General features: G+C 58.5%; 2 protein-coding genes across 2 annotated transcripts in view; both read right to left on the bottom strand.

Moving 5' to 3' along the window:
• Nucleotides 1–1,386, bottom strand: part of LOC112065116 (aquaporin-12-like) — a 2,685-nt gene extending 1,299 nt beyond the window's left edge. Inside the window, 3 exon segments of the mRNA XM_028497195.1 lie at nt 451–558; nt 561–818; nt 821–1,386. Coding sequence (XP_028352996.1) covers nt 451–558; nt 561–818; nt 821–1,037 — 583 coding nt within the window. The 5' untranslated portion in view covers nt 1,038–1,386.
• A 7,486-nt stretch (nt 1,387–8,872) lies between these two features.
• KIF1A (kinesin family member 1A) overlaps nt 8,873–15,252 on the bottom strand; it is a 90,764-nt gene continuing 84,384 nt past the window's right edge. The window contains exons 46-49 of the mRNA XM_055091014.1: nt 14,767–14,919; nt 13,723–13,915; nt 12,653–12,771; nt 8,873–12,271 (exon numbers count right to left, since the gene is read on the bottom strand). Coding sequence (XP_054946989.1) covers nt 12,229–12,271; nt 12,653–12,771; nt 13,723–13,915; nt 14,767–14,919 — 508 coding nt within the window. The 3' untranslated portion in view covers nt 8,873–12,228. The remainder of the gene's footprint in view (nt 12,272–12,652; nt 12,772–13,722; nt 13,916–14,766; nt 14,920–15,252) is intronic.

A 15,252-nucleotide genomic window follows, 5' to 3' on the forward strand; every position in this document is an offset into this window, starting at 1 on the left:
GGGGGAGGGGGAAGGGAGGGGAGGGGGGCTGCCTTTCGGGTGACACATGGGGCCCAGCGGGAGTGGGGAGGGGGCTGAGGAAGAAACGGCAGCCCTGGGTGCTCTAGGAGGGGTGACCGAGGGTGAAGGCGCTTCCACACCAGAGCCCGGGCCCTGAGGAAGCTGCACCGGCTGCCCTACCTGCCTCAGGTGTAGGCCCTCAGGGATGAACAGGGACGGCTGGGGGGCGTAGACAGACCCAGCCAGGAAGGACAGCCCTGAGAGGGGCCGGGGTCCCAGCCCAGCACACTGTGTCCAGCCCAGCTGGCCGCCATCCCCACCAGGTGCCCAGGAAGTGGCCACCCCCAGACTCTGCGGCCCCTCGGCCAGCAGCCCCTCTCCTGCGAGACCACAGGCACGAGTGTGCGGGGTGGCCACGCGGGCCCCGGGGGGCGGGCCGCCAGGTGTCACCCGTGTAGGCCATGCTGGTGGCCGGCACCCTGTCGACGGGATGACTGCTCTGGACGCGGAGGAGGGTCAGGTAGGGGAGGAAGGCGCGGGAGCCCTCCACCGGCGCGCGTGCCGGACGGCCGTGCGCAGGGCCGAGCCGCGGTGCGCGGCCATGAGGGTCTGCAGGACGCGCACGTCGCGGAGCCCCCAGACCCGGCAGGGCCGCGTCAGGGCACAGGCCTCCCGCATGCCCGGCGCCTGGGCTGCCAGGTCCAGCAGCGTGCCGGGCAGAGAGGCCCCGGCCAGGAGGAACTCCTGCAGGGACACGGCGGGATCGGCCGAGGCCCCGTCCAGGGGGGCCCCGTGCACCAGGAGGGGCAGGATGGCGGGGCCGGCAGCAGGTCGGGGCCGAAGCCCCCTGCCCACGGGCAGACGTGCACCCGCGTCGGCATCTCCAGGCAGCAGGCCCCCAGCTGGGTGGCGCCCACCACGTCCCGGGCAGAGTGGGCGTAGGTGCCCCCGGGGAGCAGGGCCTTGGCCGCCCTCCTGGCCACCTGGCAGAGGGCGAAGGTGGCAAAGAAGGAGAGGGACGCGTTCAGACTGGCCATCGGCCTGGAGGCTCCAAGAGGGCCCGGGCTTAGCAGGGGACTTGAGCTGACTGGCGTGTCAGGGGCTGGCAGCCCGGCCCCAAGGGCGGGGGGTGGGGGCTGTGGGAGCGCCACACCTGTGCCCTCATACCTGTGCCCTCAGCACACCTGTGCCCTCACACCTCTGCCCTCGCCACACCTGTGCCCTCACACCCCTGCCCTCACCGCACCTGTGCCCTCGCCGCACCTGTGCCCTCGCCACACCTGTGCCCTCACACCTGTGCCCTCACACCTGTGACCCCCACCCCACCGGGCTCTGGGCCCCACGGGCACAGCCGGGCAGCTCCCTGCACCTGCACCTTGTCCCCTCCTGCGCGAAGGTCCCCGGCTCCGCCTGCCCTGTGGGTCTGCTGTCACCAGTTCGCCCAGGGAAGGCAGCTGCATGCTGGGCCCGGAGTCCCCATGTGGGGAAACTGTGGGCGCCCGGCAGGGCTGCTCTGGACGCCTTGGAAGCTGAACCTGCAGAAATGGGCCCACCTCACCTTATACTTAATTTGTCTCCCTGGAGGGTGGGCACGTAACATGCATTTCTAAGAGAGCAGTGAGTCAGTCCTGAGTGAAACAGGTGGCTGGGAAGTTCAGGGGCTGCCTCCAGCTCCCAGCATGTGATGAGCTTGTTCCAGGGCAAGTGGGGACCCCCTGTGAACCCCTCCCAGCACCCCAGTCACGCCCACAACGCGCCCCCTTCCCGGAGACACGTCGCTGGGCCTCCAGTTGGAGGGACCGGGAGTCCGGGGCTCTGACGGTGACTCGGCGCTGGTCCTGGCCGGGCTGCAAGAGCACAAGGCCCGAGGGCGTGGCCATGGATGCCCCTCGGGGACCCCGGGACGTGCAGGAGGAGGGGCAGACCCTCGGGGCGTGGCTGCTCTGGATCCGCTGGGCAGCCCTGAGGCAGCAGTCTCTCCAGCAGAGGGGACAGGCCGAGTGAGGCTCGGAGGCCACTGGGGGTGGAGGGAGCCTGGCAGGGGCCGGGGCCGGGGGGTGGGCTGAGCCCCCTCCCCAGGCCTGCCCTGGAGCGGGAAGAGGGGGCCGGGCCGGGGCAGCAGGGAGTCCTGGGCAGGACGCTCCCAGGGCAGGAGGAATGAGCTGGGGGTTGGAGGCACCTTCTGCTGAAGACCCAGGTCCAGGTGTCCGGGACGCGGCTCTGTCACCCGCCAGCCCGTGCAGGGGCCGAGGCACAGTGGGGCGGGGCCGCCCGTGGGAGACGGGTCCCCTCTCCCCAAGCCTCCACACACCGCCCTGCAGAAGGGTGGGCAGAGCTGGGGAGGTGGCTTTGAGCCCAGGAGCCGGGGTCTCTGCAGGGCAAAGGCCTGGCGTCCAAACGCTGCCAGGGGACCCCCCGGGAAAGGGGCACAGGTGACACCTCTAAGCGCCCCGCCTCGTGCCCACCTGGAGGACCCCCAGGCCCCGCAGCAGCTGCTGCTCTCTCCCTCACGGCCGTCCCTGTGCTGCTGTCTTCCACCTGACCCTCGGTAGACAGCAAGACCCCCTCCCTCCTCCCCAGCGAGTGAGTCCAGAGAGTCGAGAGAAAAGGCCATCAAAACCAGATGAATTTCCTTCCAAGGAGTTCAGCTGGGCCCAGCGCTGCGGAGGCTGCTGGGCGTGGAGGGTGAGAGCCCGGCCTGGCCACCTTCTTCGGCTGGCTACGCCCCAGATGGAGCCTGTCACCTGCAGCAGCGCTGGTTTCCCCACCCGACGCCCTGCCCCTGGCGCTGCCCCAGCTTGGGGATCCGCACCCCCGAGCGGGTCACAGCACTTTCGACGCTGGGGCCCGAGACCAGCCAAGGCTTCCAGTCTTGCCACCAGAACCAGTCTTGCAGCTCGGAGGGCCGTGTCTCCACCCCCTTACAGGCCCTCTTGTTTTTGTTTTTTTTTTTAAATTTATTTATTTTGGCTGTGATGGGTCTTCGTTGCTGCGCGCGGGCTTTCTCTAGTTGTGGTGAGCTGGAGCTAGTCTTCGTTGCGGTGCGCGGGCTTCTCACTGCGGTGGCCTCTCTTGTTGCGGAGCACGGGCTCTAGGCACACGGGCTTCAGTAGTTGCGGCACGTGGGCTCAGTAGTTGTGGCTCACGGGCCCTAGAGCGCAGGCTCAGTAGTTGTGGCGCACGGGCTTAGTTGCTCCGCGGCATGTGGGGTCTTCCCGGACCAGGGCTCGAACCCGTGTCCCCCGCATTGGCAGGCAGATTCTTAACCACTGCGCCACCAGGGTAGCCCCCTTTTGTTTTCTTTTTCCCACCCAGTGTCTGTCCCTTCTGGAGCTCAGCCTCAGGGAGTGGGGACCTGCAGCCTGGAGGACAAGGAGCTGATTTTTTCGGTTACCCCGGTAGACAATTTTGAGGTTTAGGACTTGCCCAGAGGTGGGGAAGGCGACTGGCCCCCCGCCGCCTTCCGGGGAAAGGGGTGAGGTTTGCCCCAGCAGGAAGGTCCCCCAGCGCCAGCCTTGCCAGAAATCCACCCACTGTCCCCCGGCCTCTGACTTCGCCCTGGAAGGCGGACGAGCCCCCAGACTCCAGCCTGGGGTGTGGGGTCTGTGTGTGTGTCTGTCCTTCCCTTGTACGAGGCCCCCGCCCTCTCAGAGGAGCTGGGAACAATCTGGAAGCCCCTGAGACCTGACGGCTGGGTGCACAGAAGCCAGTGGTAAAAGAAATGTTCACATATTGGGGTCTGGGCAAGTCATTCTGGCTTACACGTGCGTTAACTTGAACTTGCTCCTGACTAGAACAGCCTGTTCGTGGCTTATCAGACATACATTGTGTGGATACCTCTGCTTTAATTATCAAAGAAAAGGGCACATTGACCAGAAGTAAAGAATGTCCATGTTAAAAATAAAGATGAAATGCCTTCCTTCCTGGGGCGCCGACGCGGGCGCTCCTTTGAGGATAAGACTCCCTCCCAGGCACCAAGTCCACGCTGACTCGCTGTGTACCTGCTGGTCTGTTTCTTTAAAACCTTGAAGGAATGTAACACTGACCTCATTGACCTTCTTTGTTCTGACAAGTGATACAACTGCTGTAAACTCTGCTTCTCCAGAGCAGTTTCCTAGCCATCTGGAAAGCTGTTTTCCCGACTATAGTGTTCAGTCTGGCTTAAGTAATACTTTTCTCTTCCTATTACAGATTATCGGTTATTTTGCTCGACACCGGGTTCCCCTCAGGGCCCACGCAGTGCATGAGTGCATGGGGAGACCTCCTCTCCACCTCGGGAGCTGCTGGCCTTCTTTCTTCCCTAATTGTCACCCCACTCCCACCAGGTGGGGCCTGGTCTCCAGGTGTCCAACATCTGCTCAGGTCAGAGCACACAGAACCACAGGACTGCGCTGACCTCCTGACTGGAGTTTGACGGTTATTCACACTGAATAATCGATGTTAATGGAGTTTTTATTTCTTTAAAAAAATTATTTATTTATTTATTTTTATTTTTGGCTGCGTTGGGTCTTCGTTGCCGCACACGGGCTTCCTCTAGTTGCGGCGAGCGGGGGCTGCTCTTCATTGAGGTGCGCGGGCTTCTCATCGCGGTGGCTTCTCTTGTTGCGGAGCACGGGCCCTAGCCGCGTGGGCTTCAGTAGTTGTGGCTCGTGGGCTCAGTAGTTGTGGCGCACGGGCTTAGTTGCTCTGCGGCATGTGGGGTCTTCCCGGACCAGGACTCGAACCCGTGTCCCCTGAATTGGCAGGCGGATTCTTAGCTACTGCGCCACCAGGGAAGTCCAGTTTTTGTTTTTTGATAAAACTTAAATGGTGCGAAGCCCACCAGTCTTAATAGCGAACTTCCACCTGTGTGACAAATGCACAAACCCAGGTAACCCACACATTTACCCAGATAGGAACGTTTTCCCAGAAAGTCTCGCGTCCCTTCCCAGTCGACCCTGCCCCTAATCAGAGGCGTCTGGCTTCCTGCTTGACTTCATCACAGGCTTGGGGACAATCAAATGTAACCAGACTCCTGCATCTCCACCTGGGGGCCAGCGGGGAGGTGGACTGATTTTGTTTCCAGTGTCAGAGTTTTGCTCCTTTTTATTGCCGAATGGAATTCTGTTTCATGGATGAACCACAACTTGTTAATCCATTTTTCCTGGTGATGCACAAACATTTAGGTTTTCTTCCATTTTTTTCCACTAATACAAATAAAGCTGCTGTCAGCACGTTCAGATAAATCCTTGTAAAAATTTTTTTTTTTTGAGTAAATACCTAAAGAATTTTCCTAGACCACAGGGCAGGTGACTGCTTAATTCTGTAAGGTACCATCACTACTTTCTGCAGGGTGGTTATCGTTTTTACACTCCCAGGAGCAGTGTATGAGATGCATGGTATCTATAAAAGTCGGTGCTGTGAAGACTTTCACACATTTCCTGTTCTCCCTGGTGTTTAGTTCTCTCGGTGGTGGGAAGTTGCATTTCCCTGATGACAGGTGACGTTACACACATTGTCAGGAGCCTACTTATTGGTCATTCAAATACCTTTGCTTCTTTTTTTACTGAGCTGTATATCTTTTTTATCATTGAGTTATAATAATTCTTCATATATTCTGGATACAAGTCCTTTGTCCTATAATTGTTTTACAAATACTTCCTCCCAGGTCCTGGTCCATTTTCTCAATACTGTCTTCGGATACGTAATTCTAGAAGTTCTGCAGTTTTGCATTTTACATTTAGGTCTAAGATCCATTTTGGCTCAACTTCTTAACTTTGTGAAAAGTGTAAGATCTGTGACCAGATTCTTTAAAATATTTTTTTTTGCCTGGGGGCATTCCATTGCCCCAGCACCGTCTGTCGTGAAGACTGTCCTCGTGCCCTTGAACTGCCTTCACTCCCTTGTCAAAATCAGTTGACTCTGCTTGGGTGGGTCTATTCCTGGGCTCTCTGCCCTGCTCCATTGATCTGTTTATCTGCTCTTTCACCAACACCACACCATCCTGAGTTTTGAAAGCTGATAGTAAATCTTGAAGTCGGGTAGTGTGAGTCTTACAACCTTGTTCTTCTTCAGTACTGTGTTGGCTCTTCTGGGTCTTTGGCCTTGACATACAAACTTTGGAATCAGTTTTTCAATATCTGGTGTCCTGGCACTGTGATTGGGGTACATTGAGTCTGTAGGTCCAACCAGAAAAACTCACATCTTTACAGCAGTCAGTCCTGCAATCAGTGAACACAGAATGTCTCTCTATTTACTTACATCTTTGATTTCTTTCATCAGAATTTTGTTGTTTTCTACATACAGATTCTGAACATATTTTGTTTGATTTTTACCTACCTTGTGGTTTTTTTGTTTTTTGTTTTTTTTTTTTTTTTTTTTTACTTATTTCTCTCCTTTTTTGGGTGCTACTGTAAATGGTGTTTTTAAAATTTCAAATTCTAGCTGTTTGTTGCTGGTATATAGGGAAGCCACTGACTTTTTCTTTTCATTTTTATTTCATATCGCCCCATGTGGGGCAACGATGAGTAGAGTTGCTTTAAACATATGAATATCAGTTTTCTAGGGCATAGCTTTTCATTTCTCTAGGGTAGATACCCAGCAGTAGGACTGCTGAGCCATATGAAAGTGTAGGTTTAGCTTTCTAAGAAATTCCCAAACTCACGTCCAGAGTGGCTGTACCTTTTGCATTTTCACAAATAATAGAGGAGAGTTCCAGTTGCTTTGTTTCCTCACCAACCCTTGATATTGTCAGGTTTTGTTTTAATTTTAGCCTTTTTAATATGTGTGTAGTGGTATCATTTAGCTTTTTTAAAATTTTTTATTTATTTATTTTTTTTCGGTACGCGGGCCTCTCACTGCTGTGGCCTCTCCCGTTGCAGAGAACAGGCTCCGGACGCGCAGGCTCAGCGGCCATGGCTCACGGGCCCAGCCGCTCCGCGGCATGTGGGATCCTCCCGGACCGGGGCACGAACCCGTGTCCCCTGCATCGGCAGGCGGACTCTCAACCACTGCGCCACCAGGGAAGCCCAGCATTTTTTAATTGGGTTGTTTTATTTCTTATCATTGAGGTTCGAGAATTCTTACTGTATTCTGGAGACAAGTCCTGTGCCAGATGTATGATTTGTGAATGTCTTCTCCTTATCTGTAGCTTGTCTTTTCATTTTCTTTCACAGAGCAAAAGTTTTTTCATTGTAATGAAGTTCAATCTTGCATTTCTTTTCTTTCATGGATAGAGCTTTTGGTGTCATGTCCAACAACACTTTGCCTAGCATTGTCTCCTGGAGATTTCCTTGTATGTTTTCTTCCAAAAATTTTATAGATTTAGATTTTACATAACATTTTGAGTTACTTTTTGTATAAGGTGTGAGGTTTAGGTTGATATTCATTTTAAAAAACATATCAGTGTCCAATTGTTCCAACATTATTTGTGGAAAAGTCTATCCTTTCTCCATTGATTGCTTTTGCACCTTTGTAAAAAAAAAAAAAATCAGTTGGCTATATTTGTGTGTGTGTGTCTATTTCTGGATTCTCTCTTTTGTTGCCTGGATCTATGTGTCTGTCCCTTTACCAACACCACACTGTCCTGATTACTGTAGCTTTATGGTAAGTCAAAATTGGGTAGTGTGACTCTTTTGACTTTATTCTCCTGTGTCAAAGTTGTTTTAGCTCTTCTAGTTCCTTTACTTTTCACATAGCTTTTAGAATCAGGTGGTTGATATCTACAGGAATTTTGATTGAGATCATGTTGAATTTATAGATCAATTTGGAGAGAGATAACCACTTAACAAATATTGAATCTTCTAATTATGAATACGGTGTAACTCTTCATTTCACTTAGTTCTTTGATTTCACTCATCAATGTTTTGTAGTTTTCAGCATACTGATTTTTCATATGTTTTGTTAGATTTATACATACGTAGTTCACATTTTTGCTGCTATTTTAAATGGTACTTTTTTTAACTCAAATTTTCAACTGTTTATCGCTAGTATACAGAAATAAAATTAGTTTGTAATTCAATACCTTGTAATAATGTTTAATGGAAAAGAATCTGAAAAAGAATATATATATACGTGTGTGTACATATATATATATATATATATATATATATAACTGAATCACTTTGGTGTAACACCTGAAACACTAAATCAATTATACTTCAATAAAAAAATAAATGAAATAAAATTAGTGTTTGTATATTGACCTTGTATTCTGCAGCCTTGCTTAACTCATTATTAATTTTAGCAGATTTTTGGTATATTCTTTAAAAAAAAAATTTTTTTTTTTTTGGCTGCACGGCATGTGGGATCTCAGTTCTCCAACCAGGGATCGAACCGAGCCCCCTGCAATGGAAGCACAGAGTCTTAACCACTGGACCGCCAGGGAGGCTTTTTAAATTTTCTACCTATTATGCCATTCTTCCATTCTGGTCTGTGTGCCTTTTCTTTCTTCATTTGGCCTTACTGCACTGGTTAGGATCTCTACTACCATGTTGAATAGGGGTGATGATAGAGGGCATCCGTGTCTCGTTCCCAATCTTAAGGGTTAAGTATTAAATTTTGCTATTAAGTATGGTGTTAGCTATAGATTTATTGAAGACACAATTTATCAGGTTAAGGAAGTTATCTTCTATTTAAAGTTTTGATTAGCAATGGATTTTGGATTTTCGTCAATTGCTTTTTCTGCATCTATAGAGAGGATAACATGATTTTTCTTTTATTAGTTTAATATAGTGAATTACATTGATTAGTTCTTGAACCAAACTTGCATTCCCAGGATAAACCCAACTTGGTCATGAGGTATTAACCTCTTTACGTACTACTAGATTCAATTTAGTAAAATGTAATTGAGGATATTTGTTTCTAGGTTGATGAAGGATATTGGTCTGTAGTTTTATTTTCATGGAATGTCTTTGTCTGGTTTTGGTATGAGGTAACGCTGACCACATAAAATGACTTGGGGTTGCCTGGGCATAAGGCTGGCAGTACAGGGGTGGCATACCCAAGGGCACCTGGAGCTGTTCAGACAGGTGCAGCCAGGTACTGAGGGAAGCAGGTGGATGCGACCACGATAAACACCGTCTTGTAACTCCCACCCCTCGAGGCTCTCTCCCCTCCCCACCTCGCCACTGGGAGATGCGTGCTGTCTCCAGACAGTGCCGGCCAGCTGGCCCTGTGGCTATTTAAGGCCCCAGCAAACAGACCTAACACACAAATAAAGCCAAGCGGAGACCCGCGGGTCTGGTGTTGCATAAAGAGCCATGTTTATTTCTTAATCGGACAGAGCCTTAAGTGCACACACATGGTACAGGAGCCTAGAGCCTAACACTTGGGTTTCGGACATCAGGGAACTAGAGTCATTACATCAGGATGGCAGTTACAGTGCAGGGGCTGGGGTGTGCCACACAACCACATATGTACAAGCCACAGGGGAACTCAGGGGACAGCTGGCCGCAGGACGCACCGACCTGGGAAGAAGCCACAGCCTGTTGTCTCTCCCGGGGGAACGCGTGGCCCAGCCCCAGGGATACAGGAGGCTGCCTGCGGGGTCCCCGCGCTGAGGAGAGCTGCCGGAGGACCAGTGTGGCCACCCTGCCCGTGCCTGCAGCATCGGTGACATTTGGGGACCCTCCCCGAGTGCCTTGCGACATCCGACCCGGAGGTGTCGAGGGGGGACTAGGGGTGCCGGGAGACCACGTCACTGCAGCCGCCCTGGGGGGTGTGTGTGTGGGCGCATTGTCGGTGAGCGAGACGATGATTACTCGGAACAGAGAGGCCTTGAAACTTACGAGCGCGTCTCAATAGCCGGCCCGGGGCACCAGCCGGATCGCTTTGGAGCCGGGGCCGCTCAGCCGGGAGCCCGGCATCTCCCTCCCTGGGGCTCCTCCCTAGGGCCACAGCGGAAGGAGCCCACCCCTCCCTGGGGGGCAGGGAGCCCTCTCCAGGCGAGCGTGGCCTCAAGCGCAACGAGGCTGCAGCCCGAGTGCCAGCAAGCACTGAAACAAAAACCGTCCAAGAGAGATGGCTTTCGGGATCTTTCTCTCCTGCTCCACTCGCAGGACACGGCAGCCACAGCCAGACCTGACTTTCCTGTCTGCACCCCACAACCTGAGGACCCTCACGGGCCTCCAGACCAGCCTCCCATGTCACAGATGTGGCAACTGAGTCCCAGACCACCACTCGTCTCTGGCTTACATGGCACGGGGCACGAGAGAGCCGCTTTCCTGACTCACAGATGGAATTCTCGGACCCAGGCCCTCGCGTGGGAGCCGGCCTGAGAGGAAGGAAGTGGTGACGGGTAGGGGCCACCAGGTGGGCCACACCTGGTTCCGAGTCACTGCCAAGACGGCGCAAGGCCCAGACGAAGCAGCCCTGGAGGCCTCCGTGGCCGTGGAGGCCCCTGAATTTGGGGCGATTCCCAGAAACCCTCCCGGGGGCCCCCTGCCCCACTCAGCGGGTGCTCTGCAGGTTGGCTGGCCCCAGACACCTGTGCCCGGGGTGAGAGGGCCTCAGACCCTCCGGAGGCCACGGCCTCAGGCTGGCTGACCTGAGTGGCCGCGGCCTGGCCCTGCACCTCCAGTCTCCCCGTAGGAAGGAGGGGCTCTCGGAACTGACCCATCTCAGAACAACTCACCCCGCCCGTCTCTCCTGCCTGCCCTCAAGGCCGTCATGACGGCCAGCGTCAGTGCTTGCTCCAGAGCGCGCCGTCCCCTCTGCTCTCTGCGTCTTGGCCTCTGCCTCCAGGGAAGCCCTGCGGGGGGAGCACAGGCCTGCTGGTTTCGGACAGTGTTTGACTTTAGTCCGGAATGTGAACCCTCCGTCACCCCCTCTTGGGGGACGCGGTAGGGACGGGTCTTGTGCTGCGGTTGCTGTTTCCCCTCGAGCTAAAAAGAGGCTGACTGTGCCTCCGAGTGTAGGAACGGGTCACTGAAGACCCCAGGCCCGTGGTTTCTCTGAAGGGTTTCTGGCCCCGGCACGACACACGGCCAGACTCTCGGCCCGGGGCTGCCTCCTGCCCGGTCCCGGGCAGCCCTCAGGCATGGGGTCTGCAAAGCGGGCGAAATGGATATTGTCACGAGAGTGCAGAACAAGACAAGGGTGACACCCTCGGATACGGGAGGAAGCCCCCTTGATGACGGATGACCCCAGCACTGGCTGCCCTCACCTGACCCCATGGAGTTTTCTCACTGGGACTCACAGAAACACCTCTCTTGGGGCAAAGAGGGGAAGTCACGATTTCTTCCCTGGAGCGGCCTGGAGCTCACCCCGGGTCTCAGAGTGGCTGGAGATGCCGCACCAGAAGCCGCTCGCCGCCTGGACCACCTCTAAACACAGCTCCCCGCACCCAGCCGGCCTGGACACGTGACACGGCCGGCGGGGCCCTGACCACTCTCCCGCTCGGTTCCCACCAGGACGGCCGCCAGCCAGGCGCCTGCTGCCTCACCTCCCACGTGCTGCCAGGGACGGGCTGCCGGCGTCACCTGCACAGTCGCACCTCAGGTGGCTGCTGTCCGGCTGAGACGTGGGCCCTCCCTCCCGCGAGGAGTGCACCCCCCTTCTGCGCTGCTCGGACTTCAGGCTTCAGGCCCCCCCAGACACACACACGCACGCACACACATGCCCCGGGACCAGGACCTGCCCCACATGCCGCCGGGCAGGGGCCTCAGCTCCGGCCGGGCAGGGGCCCCGTGGTGCCAGGCAGGAGGTGCCCGGCCTGTCCCGACGCCACCTCACTGTGGTCTTCCCGGGCGGCTGCCTCGCCTTGTGTGTCCCTAAGAAGCTTGGGAGGTGCGTTTGGGAGCGAGCGGGGTGGGTCCACCTGAGCCCTGCGGGCCTGTGTGAGGGCATTAGAGATGCACGCTTATAAATAAAACACAGTCTTACAGTTAATTTCCGAGTGGGCTGCTTCAGTGTCACTAACTGATGTATATTAATTATAGTCTGTCTATGCTTAAAAAAATATTAGAACGGCAGCGACGCCCCCGTGGCTCCTGTCCGGCCTCCCGGCGTCTCCAGCTCTTCCCACCCGGGGCGCGTTCTGAACGAAGGCAGGACAGCAAACGCGGCCTCTGCTGGGAGCGCCAGGTCCCCGGCCAGAGGCGGGCTTTCGGGGCCCGGCGCGGGCACCCCCAGGAGGAGGGGGCGCGTCGGCTGTCTGCTGGGATCAGGGCTGGGCGGCGGATGACGCGACAGACGGTGACGAGGGTGGGAGAGCGGGGCCGGGCCTGCTGGCTGTCCGGGAGGGCCGCCTCAGACCCTCATCTGGGCAGACCTCCTCCTGGAGAGCTTGGACCTGCCGAGGGCGGGAGGGGAGCGGCGGTCAGGGCGCCAGGATGCCGGCATGAGCGTCTCTGGTTCCCCGATCGCCCGAGAGACGAAACCTCTGTCTCCTGTCCCTGTGACTCGGGGGGGGCAGCCCTCCGCCCAGCCCCGCCCCCCCCGCCCCCGGCTTCCGTTGTAAGGCTCTGACTAGGGCCGAGGCTCCGACCTCCGGGGGCCTGGCTGTCCCCAAGCCTGGCTGCAGTGTGTCCCCGACACTGAGGCCCGCCCCGGTTGAGCGTGGGTGCTGAAAACCTTGGGGATTCACACACTCGGCGAGGAGCGACGACCCGGAACCGGAACCGAGAAGTCGCGTCCCCGAGACCGAGCCCCGCCCTCTGCCGGCAGGACGCACCGTATGGTCCCCGCCAGGAGGGGGTTGAACGCGTACAGCCAGTCGTGCATGTCCTTGTCGCTGTTGGCCTGCAGCAGGATGCCCCGGTGCTCCGTGCACACGGCGAACGTGTTGGGCGTCTGTGGAGGGAGGCTGCCGTGAGGGGCGCCAGGCCTCCCGCGGTCAGCCAGGGGCAGTCGCCACTGCACCGGGGCCCAGGTGTGTGTGGGGGAAGGCCCCGCCCCCCCCGGGGCAGCGTCAAGGACGAGGAAGCAGAAGAGAAGACCCCTGGGAGGGGGCAGCGCTGCTGCACGCACAGCCCGTCCTGACCCTGCAGGCGGTGGCTCCCATCCGGAAGCCCCTGTAGTCAGGACACCGGTGTCTTCTCGCCGTCCCCGTGGCCACGCCCGAGGCTGCCTTGTCTCTGCTCTGTGTCCCCGTGGGAGGAGTCAACCCCTCAGAGGCCGAGGTCCCTCCCCCGGGGACCCAGGCTCAGCTGCTGGCCCAGCTGTATCCTCTGGGGCCCGTCAATCCTGGCATCTTCTCTCAGGCCCGAGCCCTCGACGTGGCGGGCGAGGGTGGCAGGCTGAGCTCACCCCTCCCCCTTCCCCAGCACAGGGACTCAGTGCCCAGTGGGCCCCGTGGCCACCAGCCAGGAGTCAGGGCTGCTCACGTCCAGGGCCACCGCTTGCTCAGAGAGGAGCAGGGGCAAAGCCAGGCGCTGGGGGCTGGACTCCCGGGCCCACTGCCCCGCTGGCCCCACAGGGCTCCGCGGCACCCCTGCGGGCGTCCGCAGGAGGAGGGGGCTGTGTCGTTAGCCACCAGCGGGAGAGGATTCACGCCTGCCCCCCCGTCACCGCCGCTGTCACCAGGACTGCAAGCCCACGGGCGGGCAGAGTGACCCCGGGACGCAGGAGGCAGAGGGACAGCGACGCTGCCCCAGTGTCCCCGCCCGTGACGGACGGGCCTGGCTTCAGGCGGGTAGTGAGCGGACGCAGGGCCCGCAGGCGAGGCCCGGGCCCGGCTCCCGCCCTCCCAGCCCAGCCGGCCCGGCACCGGCACCGGCACCGGCCGCCGCGGCCGTGTCGCACCTTGAGCATCGCCTGCTGGTCTTCGCTGTACTCGACCTGCGCGGTGGACAGGTTGAGCACGAACCTCTCCACGGCGTCCTTGTCGCTGTTGTACATGTAGGCGTAGGGCCGCCGCACCACCACGAAGCGCTTGGCCCAGCCGGCCGTGTGCGGCTCCAGGAAGTGCAGGTAGCCCTTCTTGGAGACGATCGGGCTGGGGGCGGGGACGCACCAAACCATCGCTCTGCGGCTGCCCACCGGGTGCCCAGCCCCCGCCGGCTCTGGCCCGGGCTCGGGCGCTGGTCCACCCTCCCGCCCGCCCTTCGTGTCTGCTCATTGCCACCCCTGTCCTGGGTCAGGGGCCCTGCCCGCCCCCGGCACAGAGCTGTCCCCTGTCCTAGGTCGGGGGGCCCTGCCCGACACCCCTGGTACCGAGCTGTCCCCGTCCCAGGTCGGGGGGCTCTGCCCCCCACACCCCTGGTACAGAGCTGTCCCCTGTCCTAGGTCGGGGGGCCCTGCCCGACACCCCTGGTACAGAGCTGTCCCCTGTCCTAGGTCGGGGGGCCCTGCCCGACACCCCTGGTACAGAGCTGTCCCCTGTCCTAGGTCGGGGGGCCCTGCCCGACACCCCTGGTACAGAGCTGTCCCCTGTCCTAGGTCGGGGGGCCCTGCCCGACACCCCTGGTACAGAGCTGTCCCCTGTCCTAGGTCGGGGGGCCCTGCCCGACACCCCTGGTACAGAGCTGTCCCCTGTCCTAGGTCGGGGGGCCCTGCCCGACACCCCTGGTACAGAGCTGTCCCCGTCCTAGGTCGGGGGGCTCTGCCCAACCCCCCGGCACAGAGCTGTCCCCTGTCCTACCTAGGTCGGGGGGCTCTGCCCGACCCCCCGGCACAGAGCTGTCCCCTGTCCTAGGTCAGAGGCCCTGCCCGCCCCCCCTGGTACAGAGCTGTCCCCTGTCCTAGGTCGGGGGGCCCTGCCCGACCTCCCGGCACAGAGCTGTCTCCATTCCAGGTCAGGGGCGGCCCCCCTGTCCTTGCGGGAGCTTTAGAAGGGCCCTCACGCACCTGACCCGGATCTCCTGGATGTCGGGAACCAGCTGGCGCTGGGGCTCCTTGTCGGCCTCCGTTGCCCGGGCAGGGGAAGGGGGCTTCTTGGAATCCACCTCCAGCAGGGGCTCAGGCTCTGGGCTGGCCGGCCGGGAGCAGGGCTGTGGGGTCCTGGGAAAGCAGAGTGAAGCCGCTGCACTCCTGCCAGGAGGTGCCTCTCCGGCCCGGCTTCCCCGACGGCCAGCGTTACCCCCTCAGAACCGCCGGGGGCGCCTGCCTGGGCCTGCCCCCCCACGCCCAGGGCTGTGGGGTCCTGGGAAAGCAGAGTGAAGCCGCTGCACTCCTGCCAGGAGGTGCCTCTCCGGCCCGGCTTCCCCGACGGCCAGCGTTTCCCGCTCAGAACCGCCGGGGGCGCCTGCCTGGGCCTGCCCCCCACGCCGGCTCCGACCTGCGCGGCAGGCAGGGTCCACGCCGACGCGGCGCCTTCCCCCGTGGCCTGGTCCG

The sequence above is a fragment of the Physeter macrocephalus genome, chromosome 2, assembly GCF_002837175.3.
Source record: "Physeter macrocephalus isolate SW-GA chromosome 2, ASM283717v5, whole genome shotgun sequence".
Lineage (NCBI taxonomy): Eukaryota > Metazoa > Chordata > Mammalia > Artiodactyla > Physeteridae > Physeter > Physeter macrocephalus.